Source organism: Plectropomus leopardus, chromosome 24 (genome assembly GCF_026936395.1).
Source record: "Plectropomus leopardus strain MGB_pleo_1.0 chromosome 24, ASM2693639v1, whole genome shotgun sequence".
Lineage (NCBI taxonomy): Eukaryota > Metazoa > Chordata > Actinopteri > Perciformes > Serranidae > Plectropomus > Plectropomus leopardus.
Genome location: NC_142199.1, coordinates 2,388,211 through 2,400,880, shown reverse-complemented (window position 1 = coordinate 2,400,880; position 12,670 = coordinate 2,388,211). Strand labels below are relative to the sequence as shown.

Sequence of the window (12,670 nt, the reverse complement as noted above, 5' to 3'; positions counted from 1 at the left end):
CGCTTCATTAAAAGCGAGCTCGTGGAGGACGGAGGGCCACGTCACATCAGAGGCCAGATTAAAAAAAAAAACAGAAACACGCTGAGACGTCCTCAGTCTCTGGCCGTGATGGTAAACACGTTCTGATTGGCTTTAGGAGGAGATGAGCGAGGAATCAAAGCCAGTTAATTTGCCCAGTTAGGAAAATCTGTCAGCGCTTAGAAAAACCTAAAGGAGGAGGACGCTGTCGGCTTAAATGTGACGTGACGCGTCCAAAAGCCGTGACCATCTCCATCTCGCTTCATAAAAAAAGCAGCAGAATCACTTTAATCAGCGACTGAATTCTTTCAAAATTAGATTTCATTTGCTAAAAAAAGAGAGGAAAACCGTGATTCTGCTCCGCGCCAGTGAAACGAGGTTCATTAAGGTTTTGATGTGACTGGATAATCACCCTTCAAATATAAGCAGCGCTCGTAAACATGAATTATCGGGGGAGGAGGAGGAAAAACCCAGCAGGACCTCATCGGTAATGCAAACTTTAATACTCCAAGAGCCCCGACGGGCCGAGGTGTAATGTCAGCTATCGATTGATCGGCGCTCGGGTGTCTCAGTGTCAGGCCCCATTGACATTCTCTCGTCTTACGATGGAGGGAACCTGTTATATCTGTTTACGGCCGCGCGGATGTGCCGGGAAATCCTGGTCTCGGCAGCTCTTCTTCTTCTCCCCTTTTTCTGGGAAGCAGTCGTAACGGATCTCGCAGCGTGTTAGCTGCGGCTCGGGCTGTTGACTGTAAGTGCAAAGGTAATTGATCACCCCGTCCTCTGCAGCAAACACACATGATCACACATGCAAACATGCACGGGACAGTTTCCCCTTACAGACCAGCAGCCGGTGCACCTGAAAACTGTTTTTTTTTATATTCTGTTCAGGCTTTCGAAGGCCGGACCTGATATTTCGACACGTAACCGTTTGACGGCTTTCAAAAGTATATAAACCACTGAACTCCGAGCAAATTGGCTCTTTTTTCTTTTGAAAAAAAAAAGAGGAAAAATCCCTGCAAAATTGCAAGAAATTGTAGTTTTAGACATTTATTTTTGAAAAAAAAGTGTCCACAAAACTATTTTATAATTATCGTAATTTAAAAAATATTATTTAAAATTATTTTATGGAATTTTGAACTTTTAAAGCACTTTCTTCAGGTCATTTTAATGTTTTATTTTGGGTTTTTTTTACTGCTTTCGGTTAATTTGTTGTACTAATTTAATAATAACACAGACTGATTAACTAATTGTGGCAGTCGCAGCTTCCATGTTCAGAGAGATAAAATTACTGTTTTTGGAGGCTGGAAAGTGATTTTTGAATGATATCAGAGAGGAGGGAACTGAAGTCATCGAGTCTTTCGAACTTCTCCTTGTGTGAGTTTCAGGCACTTTATGTCAAAATATCCTGCAGCTGGTCTAAATACCGCTAAATGCAGTTGGTCTAAAATAAAGCTTTAGATATTTTACAAAAGAAAGCCAACATTTGTTCATTAAAAATCACCCAAAAATATAAAGAAAAAAAAGAGCCAACAAAAATTTTTAAATAAAAAAAATCACCGAAATGTTACTTTTAAGACCGACAATATTTTAAAATAACCGGAAATGTGTCTTTAAAGAACTTTTACAAAATGCATTTTTGCCTTGAATTTTAATTTTTTTTAAAAAATGTCTTTTCTTTGAAAATCACCAAAAAATATTTTAAAAACCTGCATTATTTTCTTTAAAAATTGCCTTTTAAAAAGAAAAAAAAAGCTTTCTTTCAAAATAGAGAAAAATTTTAAATGAAAAAAAATCACCAAAAATCTGCCTGAAAATGAATACCAGTACAACCATGTAAAGTTGTACGCCGCCTCCGTAAATCCAAAGTCAAACACATAACATTTTACCATGATCCCTCTGCTTTAGTTCCCTTCTTCCTTTCCTTTTTTCGCCTCCCCCTCGTCTCCCCCTCCCCCAAATCGCTGACCTACAGTTTATCACGTCACGTATCACACCTCCAAAACTCGCTCTTCATGCATGCACGCACGCCTGCACACGGCGCATATGTATTTTCTCAAAACAAACTCCCAGAGACCCGGAGCGAGCGTGTGCTGTTAGGTGACAAGTCAACGCCGCCACCACGCCACCACGCCCCCCCCAACATGTACAAAAATAAAAACACGCAGAGAGGTGGCGGGGAGCGTCTCCACCCCCCCAGTCCATCGCTCTCAGCGGGGGTTATTGATTGTGACGTGCGCTCGCAGTGCACCTTCCCAGTCGCCTGTCAGCCAGATGCATGCTGGCAGGTCCGCCCCTCTTGACAGCTCCCGCGCGGCAGGGAGGTTGCAGGGGTGGCGATGGCGTTGGAGGGGGGAGGTTTGTCGGGGAGCCAAACAGAGGGAGGAAGACAGCTGGCGGGGCCTCTGCGCTCTCCCTGCAGAAGGTGAACCTCGACCCCTCGACCCCCCGACCCCCTCAGCCTCGCTCTCGTTCGTCGTCGCTACAAGGTGAGGCGAGCTGCCTGCGCGGGTTAGCCTCCGTTTGAGGATCCCCAGGTCCGTCACACTGCATTTTTTCAGCTTTTTCACCCCAAAAACCCCCTCAGGATCCGGATGAACACTCCGCATTAGTCGCTTTTCACCGCCACATTTAGTACAACAACAAACCAGCAAACCCCCCCAAACCTGCGCAGCTTGTTTAACGCCAGCGCCTCCAGAAGGTGCAACCGCCGCGCGCTCGGCGGCCGAGACAGGTAATGAGTTCGCTCGGGGGAGGCCGACGTGACTGCTCGCGTGCGAGAGTGTGAAATTACCTGACACAGCTTTCGTCGGCACAAGGTGCTTCCCCCGTCTGTGCGTTCGCAGCCGTGGGATTTGTACACACATGTTCACACAGAGAGAGCAGAGCGAAGGAGGCGGGAGAGCAGAACATATGCCGCTCGAAACGCTTCAATCCAAAGCGACTAATGTGACCGAACGAGGCTCCGCTGGCTGAAAAGTGTCCCGTTCACGTGAAATACACAAACAACTGCTGCGTGAAGCACGAGTGCTTAAACAGGCAGCTTTCAAATCAAACTGTTGTCAGATTTGTGGACAAAATGATTCGAATTACGCCGATGACGTGACCTTATCTCCCAACGGTAAACCGGGACTCAAGTTTCAAGCATATCGAAACTATTTTGTGTTTAACCACGCCTAAAAATGTGTCCAAATCCTAATCTTGCATAACGTGAAGTTTGCCACATCACTTTGACCCGCTGAAAGCCCGAGAAAACGGCTCGATTTCTCTCGTAAATGCAGAAAGAGATCGAAGAGCAACTTAACGAGAAGTGGCCCAAAAAAAAGCATTAAAATTAGTAAAAAAAAAACCAAACAAACAAGAAATTTGTCAGATGAGCGAAATAAAATTAAATTAAAAACAAAAAAATGACCTCAAGAAAGTGCTAAAAAAAATTTTTTTTGTAACAATTTTAAACGTAAAAGTAAAAAAAATAATGAAAATACTACATAACTATCACAAATAAACGTTTAAAACTGTTACATATTTATTATATATCTAAAGTATTTTTTAAAGTCTTTTTTTTGTCTTTTTTAATTTTCAGGGAGTTTTCTTGAACTTTTTACTAGTTTCTTGCTAATTTTTGGGTCATTTTTTGTTTTTTTTTCTTTTCTTTCTCAGATTTTTTTTAGGATTTTAGGACGTGTGTAGGATTTTCAAAATATACTACTATATATATATATATGTTTTTAATTTTTGAACTTTTTCCTGGTTATTTCCTTGTTTATTTTTTCCTAATTTTTGGGCCACCTTTTGTTAAGTTGTTAACTGTAAAGGAGTAATGCATTATTAGCTTTATTATTGTTTCATGTTGTCCTTTGGCCCCTGTAGTTTTCTGAACTGTGGACGTACTTGACTGCTCAGGTGAACCTGAGAAGAGTTTATAATCCTCTTTTTATGATAATTTTTTATGGGTTAAAGTCCCTTCACTGAACTTTTTTAACAGAAAGGTGAACGAGCGGCGGCGGACTGAGAGTAATAACCAGCACGTGTTGGGACGGGCCCCAAATACTAAATGGATCATAAGTAATAATCACCCTGGGGTTGCAGACAATAAGCCCCCCCCCCCCGCAGTATCTCAATCCATTTGTCTTGGAAAAGGAAATTACTAAATCCAATACAGTTCGATAAAAATCTGGCCTGTCTGGATCGGCTGCTGGAGGATAATGCGGCCTGATAAAGGCGCTCATTTCCGGCCGCGCGCCATCCGTCATCCGGGGGTTGCTCCCCTGGTCAAGCTGTCTGTGCTCCAATGGATGACTGCAGCAGCTTCAGCTGCTCGCTCCGCCGCCGCCGAGGTTACAGGGTTTAGTTGTTTGTGGAAGCCGCTCTGTGCTGCTCGGACCGCAGGAATTATTTATTATTTATCCGCTCGTCTCGAAACGCAATAACAGATTAGACACTTAGTCTCTGTGAGTCTCACTGCCGCCCGATTTTAATGCAGAATCTGAACTTTTTACTGCCGTTATGCGCATTTTACATTATTCCAGGTACATTAACAGAGTATTTATGGCGACGCCGGCTCTGTGCATGGACACGAGGGGCGACAAGGACTCCCGAAATGCTCCGCCTGCCTCACGTACGCCAAATATAGGCACATTTAGCCCCCAAAAATTCTCACTTATTCTTAAGTACTGTCACTAAAGCAGGGCTACTCAACTTGTGCATACATGTTTCTCAGATTTAGGACATTTCTAGGATTTTAGGACATTTTAGGATTTTAGGGTTTTAGGATTTTTTCAGTCTTTAGGACGTTCCTCAGATTTTACAGTGTTTTCGGGTTTTTTGGAATTTTCTCTGATTTTAGGGCGTTTTTTTGTTCTTTGTTGAACATTTTCAGGTTTTTTGGACATTTTCTGGGATTTTAAGACATTTCTCAGATGAAGGACATTTCTAGGATTTTAGGACATTTTTAGGGTTTTAGGATTTTTTCAGTCTTTAGGATGTTCCTCAGATTTTTTGGACAATTTTTAGGATTTTAAGACATTTCTCAGATGTAGGACATTTTTAGGATTTAAGGACATTTCTTAGGTTTTTTTTTTCTTTACTTTCTCTGATTTTTCTAGGATTTTAGGACATGTGTAGGATTTTCAAAATATATTACAAAATATATAAAAATGTTTTTAATTTTTGCACTTTTTTCCAGGTCATTTCCTTATTTTTTCCTAATTTTTGGGCCATCTTTTGTTAAGTTGTTAACTGTAAAGGAGTAACACATCATTAGCTTTATTATTGTTTCATGTTATCCTCTGGCCCCCCGTAGTTTTCTGAACTGTGGACGTACTTGTAGACTTTGACTATCAGCTCATGGCGTGACCTCTGACCCGTGTCGGTGTCTTCCTCTGTCATTTTTTAGAAATGTGAGCATCTCTCGCTGTTGCAACAGTTTTAAGTGCCTCTGGGCTCGAGTTTCGGCTGAATACCTGAGATGTAATGTAACCCGTGACGACGCGTCCGGCAGGTCGACCTCACAGCTGTCTGCGTGTGTTTTTGGCAGGAGGGCCGAGTGAGCTCGGAGCGAATATACGGTGTAATTTGGGTTCAGAGAGCCACTTTAAAGTTAAATCTCCGCTGAAGGATTCCTCTGAGGTGTTGTCGAGTCCTGAACCTGAACGATGGAAGTCATTGTGTTTTTTTAGGGAGTCCTCATCGCTGTGAAGCAACAAAAGGATTCAGTTTGTAGAAACAGAGCGCAGAAATGAATACTAATCGCCTATTACGATGCAGATTTGCTTAACAAGTCGCTCTCGGCGGCCTGAGGGAGAACAGGAAGCGTCGTCTTTTACTTAAGGTGCTGCGTGACCTCGGCGCGACCCGCGATTAAAGAGGGACAAATGTTGCTGCTGTTAATGAGCAAAGAGCAGCAAAGAGCTCTTAAAAAAAGGTGTAAATATTGGGACGCCGTCACAGACGGAGAGAAGAAAGAGGAGGAAATGTAGCGTTAGCAGAGCGGAGCTTCACTTATGCAATTAAAGAGAGAGAGGGAGGAAGTTTGCAGCAGGGAGAATGAAAACACGACGGGTCCTGATGAAGAGGGTCAACATTCGTGTCGAAACCGTCCAGCTCACAGCTGAGTTCAGCAGAGTCGGAGAAGAAAACTCCAGGCGGTGGACGCGGGTCAGTGACAGTGTGAAAGGTGTCGCTCAGAGTAAAATATGTCAACAACTCTGGGATGGATCGCCATGAAATTTGTAACCGCCGATCATTGTGCCCAGAGGATGAATCCCTGTCGACGTTAAAGATCACCTGACTTTTGATCTGGTGCTGCCATCGGGTCAAAAATTCAATTTGCTCAACACTTTATCCATCGAGTGCTCGCATTAGTGAGAGGACTGTTGGAAAATAAGTTGTTTTTTGTATTAAAACAGGTTGAAATCATCTCTCTGCACTCGCAGTTTTATCACTTTTAGGGGAAAATAATAATAAGAAAATAGCAAAGGCCGGAGACGTTCTGTTTTTGGGTTGTCAGACTGTTTGTTAGTCGTCTGTCAGGTGTCGTGTTAATCTCAGGCATGCAAACTTGTTACGTTTTGGCTGTTTTGGATACAAAATAGTGTTGCAGAAACGTTTCTAAGACATTTCTCGGACTGTAGGAACTTTCTAGGATTTTAGGATGTTTCTGGGCTTTTAGTTTATTTCAAGGAGTGTAGGATGTTGCTTGGATTTTTGGTCATTTCTAAAATTTTAGGACATTGGTTGGATTTTCGGACGTTTCTTGGATTTTTTAACATTGCTAGGTTTCGGACGCAGGGGGTCAGGAGAGGTCAGTTGCGGATTTGAGTACGGAAAAACGGAAAATTTCCAAGAAAAAATGCGTAGCTTCATAAGGCCCGTAAGTGAAGTAGAAGTGGATAAAAACGCACTTAGAGATGATGAAAAAGTCATTTGCATCGTCACCAACTGTCTTTACTTTGACGTGATATTCATTTTTTCAGTCTGTGCTGAAATGTGCAGTTTTCGCGGAGGTGTTCCTGCAGTCTTTGTTTTAGCCCGTACGGACCAACAGTGAGCGATTCGACTCGAGAGGCCACTCCGGTCACCCGCTCACCCGTCTGATGGCTGAATAATGTGAGCGCCTCAATTCGCTTCACGTCCCCGCCACAGCATTTCAAAAGACACTTAATTTCATACTTGTTTACGGCTCTCTCCAGAGATCTAAAGTTCAAAATCGCATGCATTTTTAATTCCAAATTAAGCCCACGAAGAAGAAGGAGGAAGAGGGGGAGGGAGAAAAATTCCATGTTCACTTCGCCACATTTTGACAAACATGACCTCCCCTCGCTGGGGTGGAGGGATTATGTGGAACAAAAGTTGGCCCACTCGCCGTACCACGGCTTAAGGCTATTGGGGCGACAGATTAGAATATCTTTCACCCTCTCGGGGAGATAAGAGAGACGCGAGCATCAAAAAACGGTGCAAAACATAATGAACTGGTGATCTCTCCCCACCAAAGAGCACGTGTGAAGTTGAGATTCATAAATCTTCAAAACAGTCATGCAGATTTGTGGATTTTCGTACTCCTAATGCTTAAAAACATGATCTCCATTATCAAAGGTTGGAAAAATCTTCCTGCTCATTGTCTTTCCCCGTCCACTTCACGCCAAAGCCGTCGCCTCCGCTCGCCTGTTTTGTTGCCGTATTTCTTATTATCCCGGATAATTACAAATGTGTCAGACGTGTCAGCGTATGACGTCCGCTGACGCCGGCACGTTGGCGAGCGGCGCGGCTGAAATGACACGGTGATATATCTCACCCTCTCCCGCTCTCAATTAGCTCCCGGTGCTCCAGGTTAATGGAACTTTTGATTGGGGAAACTCGGGTTTCCTGGGCGCCCGGGTGCCTTGTAGATGGGACGTATGGGGTCGACCTCGTCCTTATCTGCTGCCGCAGAGAGCCGAGTTACTCTTCTGTGTGTTTGCTGCTCTGGAGGAGCACCTACCAGTGGTTTCTTGCTAATTTTTGGGTCATTTTTCATGTCGTTGCCGGTTGCCTCCTTCCGTGTTTTTGAAAGAAATCAAGCCAGTTTGCTGAGGATTCAAAGGGTTAAACATCATGAACAACATAAAATGACGAACTCTTTTTTTTAAATATAATTAAAAAGCACCGCCAACCAGCAGGCTTTTTATTTGGCCTCCTTTACATTTTACTTTGACGTTTGTGTAACGAAAGCAGCCTGAAAACTCTAAAAAGTGACTTTGTAATGCATTTAAGGTGCAGCAAAATGAACCAAAACATTTAATAAACCTGACGCTGTAAAAGATTCAAAGGTTAACTTATAATTGCACTAAACAGCAGTTACGGCCTCACACCCGTGTCATCGTTACTCAAAAAAGTAATGGATTACACATCGGTCGTTACTTTTTAAGGGTGATGAAAGACATAATAAGCTCCTGCAGAAACTGGTTTGTTCTCCAAATCATTACCATACTTTTGCGTTACACTGCAACATTGCCTGAGACTGTTTGTCACATAATTACAAGTTAACAATAATAAAATGTAAAATATGCCCACATTTTAGCACAGAACAAGGATCAGAATAATCAAGACAACATTGCAGTTGGCTCCAACTGCCTTTGAATCAAAGTCTATGAAAAAAAATTCTCCGATCTGTCACCTCAACGTCACCGAAACATCCTCTGAATGGCAGTTAAAACGCTACGTGTTAGTCAGCATTTAATCTGACAGAAACATACTTAAAACGTTCTTTGAACATTCGATTAAAATGTTTTCTTGAAGACATTATTACAGCTGGTAGGTAACGTTAGCCAATGTTTTGGGAACGATCTCCTCTAGCTGGGTCTCCATCCATTCCTGCTGAAAATGTAGTTGAGTAAAGCAGAAATATGAACATAAATATCTTATTTTTTTCACAATAAGTAAGTTAAAAGCTTAAATAATACAAAGCAGAGATGATTTAATGTGTTTTTAAGCTCTTGTGCGGCTTTATGTGACTAAACGCAGAGTTTGGAGGGTAAATTATGGCTCACAGTCCATGTGAGCTGCACTAAAAGGACCAGCAGAGAGGAGAGAGCAGCGACTCGGCCTCACACTGTGTTCCCTCCTCGCCGGCTGGGCAGCGAGGTCAGCGAGATTACCGGACACACAGTCAGCCTCGCGCTCAGCATCCCTCTGCACAAACCTCCTCCGGCCAAACAAAAGCCGCTATCAGAGGATGACACGAAACACCAGCCCGCCGGGCATCCGCCTCCTCCTCCTCCTCCTCCTCCTCCTCCTCCTTTTTCTTCCTCCTTCCTCCACCGCTCTGGAGCAAACGCATCACTGAGTTTCACTTTAGCTTGTTTGCGGCCATGTTGGAGGCAAGGTGACAAGAGCAATACAAGAGAAACATTCCCGTAATTTCCAGAAAGAGCTTAAGGTGGAATTGTTCTCCAAAGGGGGGGAGTGGAGGCCGCCACCCCTCTTCTCTCCCCCCACTCACTTTACCTAACTCCCCCAAAAAAGGGGATTTATCCACACAAACACACACACACAAGCCTCCTGAGGAATGGCTGGCGAGCAGAGGAGAAATGCGCCCTGACAATCTCGCCTTCCCTCCGGCGGCTGGATGCCAGAAACGAGCGCTGTTTCTTCGGAGAGATCTTTTACCGAAGATGCCAGGGATTAAGAAAGAAAAGACTGCAGGACACTGCTGTGTCACCTAGCATTAAACAGCCCTAAACTCTCCGGTTATGAGATACTCTGCGCAAAATAGGCCAGGAGAGAAAGAAGGGAAAGAGAGGTTTTGATTTCTTATCTTTTTTTTTTTCACTCTCTCGCTGTTTTTCCTCCGAGCCCTGATGCCCCCGGACTCCTCTCTCGGTGGTTGGTGCCTTCGCGCACACAAACACGCTGAACGCACGGCCCTGCAGGTACACGCAAATCACAATCAGTTTTTCTGGCACCCTGCTCATGATAAACGATTATTATGAGGAAAGATGGAGGAATTTAATCAGTTTTGTGCAAAAGATAAACAACTAGAGCTTGATAGTTGCTGGATTTTTGGGGCCTACGCTGACAACAATATATGATATATTGGTTGATATTAAATATGTATGCAATTATGCAATGCACTTATCACTCATTTATGGTTATAAAATACTTGTTACAAAGATCTATAATGGAGGCAGGGTATTTTACAGTTTAATAATACATTTTATTGTCCGAAATGACATTAGTGCACCAAAACAGTAAATTTAATTGGGAATTTCATTATTCTAAATCACTCTTTTTTTGTATGTTTTGTTAAAAAATAAAATTCTCATATCATGCCTATTAGACAGTATATAAGACGATTCGGATATATCTGTGATGGTCTGTGATTTGAGTGTGTAAAACTGACGTCGTTTTGCTCTCTTCACAGGGTTCAGAAGTTAAGAGGAGGATTCAGGTAAGAAAGAAAGAAATCAGCACACAAACGGGACTCAAGTCAAAGTGAGTAAGAAAAGGAAAACAATGAAGTTCAGACTTAAACTAGGGCTTAAATTTATATATAAGTTAATAACTGCAGTGTTAAAAGGTAAAGTCTGGTGAGAAAGTTCTCCTTTTTAAAACTGACTGGTGTGTTTTTGTGGGCAGGTGCTGTTTGTGTGGTTGTATGTGGAATTTGTGCATAAACTTCTTGAGTGGAGCGCTCTGTATTACGCTGTATGGTATTGTATTGCGTGATGTTGTATCGTTTTGTATCGTATCGCATCCTATCGTATCGTATCGTATGGCATCGTATCGTACCGCACCGTTCCATTCCGTACCATACCGTACCATACCGTAACTTGCCGTATCATATTGTACCGCATTGCAACGTATTGTATCACATCGTATCGTATCGTATCGTATCGTATCGTATCGTATCGTATCGTATCGTATCGTAGGTCTCCAAAGAAATTTGCGATTGTTGTCGAGGTTGATTCCAATGTAAAATTTCAGGTTTAGACTTCTTGATCAACACGGAAGGAATGGAAAGGACGAAAGAACAGTAATTCCCTTTGAATCAATCTCTAAATCGTATTATTGTATCGTGATAATATTGTATCATGATCATATCTATCGTATCGTGATATCATACCGAAATAATATTATATCATGGTAATACCCTCTCATAATAATACTGTATCGTGATAATATTTTATCGTGATAATACTGTATCATAATAACATATCGTGATAATTTGATAATATTGAATCATGATGATATCATAGTATAATATTGTATCGTGAAAATATAGTATAATAATAACATCGTATCGGAATAATATGTAATATAATATTGTATCAAAAGAATATTGTGACGATATTGTATCACTATATTGCATGGTGATAATATTTCATTATGGTAACATTATATCGTGATAATATCGTATTGCGGGTTCTCTGAGGATCCCCTCAGTTACTAAAAAATGACTTTTTATTATTGATGCATCTCTGTGCTGCCTCAGTTCTTGAAATCTCCTAATTTCAGAAACAAACTCTCTTTAGTTGATGTTAAGGAAAGCTTTAAAAGTTTGACATGCTTCTGCTACAAATTATGTTGACATGGGGCGGAAACTTTTAGTCTACAGCCATTTTGACTCGTTATATTTCCTATTTTTGGTATTTACAAAATGAGAAGGCCCTGAACTAAATGCATTGCAGCTGAGAAAATGTCATTCTAATCTTTCAGTTCACAACAGTTTGAACTTGAGTTTCTTCACTGCCACACTGCTGCTTTGCCTGAAAAGTGAGTATAGATTAAAAAACAACTTTTACATTTTCTGCATTTTTGCCTTTATTAGCTGACATTTTAGAGACAGCCAGAAAACATGGGGCTCAGAGTATGTCATGCAACAAAGGTCCCCGGCGGCAGGCGTCGAACTGTTGCAGTTATGTTTCCCTAGCAATAGGCCACCAGGATGCCCTAAAAAAAACCAAAAAAAACTTGGTCGTCGCAGCCGTCGTTGCTCCTTTCAAGAAGCGTCTGGTCTTGCATTCTGACAGAAAAGCGGCCAAAAGTTTCCCGTCGTCTTTGTCATCTTCTCGGCCCGCTCTGAATAATTCAGCGTCTGCCTGGTCGAATGCAAACAAACGGAATAAAACATAGATAGTTATGAGGCATAAATATGAACAAACAGCATCTAAAAGCATTAAGGAAACGCAGAGCGTCTGGGGTTTGGAGCGACAGATGAGGACAGTGTGTTTGACTGGCTGGACGGAGCCGTTACCCCCCCCCCCACATCCCGTTCACCCCCCTAATGATGTGTGGCCTGTCAGAGAGACACAGCCAAATTACATTCAGGACTACAAAGCCTTCGTCCGAGGTTTTCTCTCTCTGTGCAACACCCTGCAAAACAATAACTGGGATTCAGCAGCTGCAAATTGCACTAAAATTTCCCATTCTCTCTCTGTGAATTATTAATGAGAGCCAAACCAAAAAAGACAAAAAAAAAGAAAAAGAGAGAAAAGGGGGGAGCGAAATATCTACAGCATGCCCGAGCAGTGGAGAATGCTATAAAGCCGTAATTATGCCAGAGAATGAGAAATGGAACAAAGTTGTCGGAGCCAGAAAAGGCGAGGCAGAAACTGAAACTAAGAGCTGGAAATTTAGAGCTCAGAGGGTGAAAAGAAAAAGTAGTTTTTATTAC

The 12,670-nt window shown here is 42.3% G+C and overlaps 1 protein-coding gene across 6 annotated transcripts in view; it reads left to right on the top strand.

Moving 5' to 3' along the window:
• The window catches only part of LOC121962891 (uncharacterized), a 326,081-nt gene that overhangs the window by 294,477 nt on the left and 18,934 nt on the right, over positions 1-12,670 (top strand). Inside the window, exons 1-3 of one of the 6 annotated variants that reach the window (XM_088074352.1) lie at positions 2,315-9,926; positions 10,418-10,488; positions 11,713-11,769. In XM_088074352.1, coding sequence (XP_087930478.1) covers positions 9,855-9,926; positions 10,418-10,488; positions 11,713-11,769 — 200 coding nt within the window. In that variant the 5' untranslated portion in view covers positions 2,315-9,854. Of the gene's footprint in view, positions 1-2,314; positions 9,927-10,417; positions 10,489-11,712; positions 11,770-12,670 lie in introns of those variants that run through there. The other 5 variants (XM_088074349.1, XM_088074348.1, XM_088074350.1 and 2 more) reach the window with 5 other exon arrangements.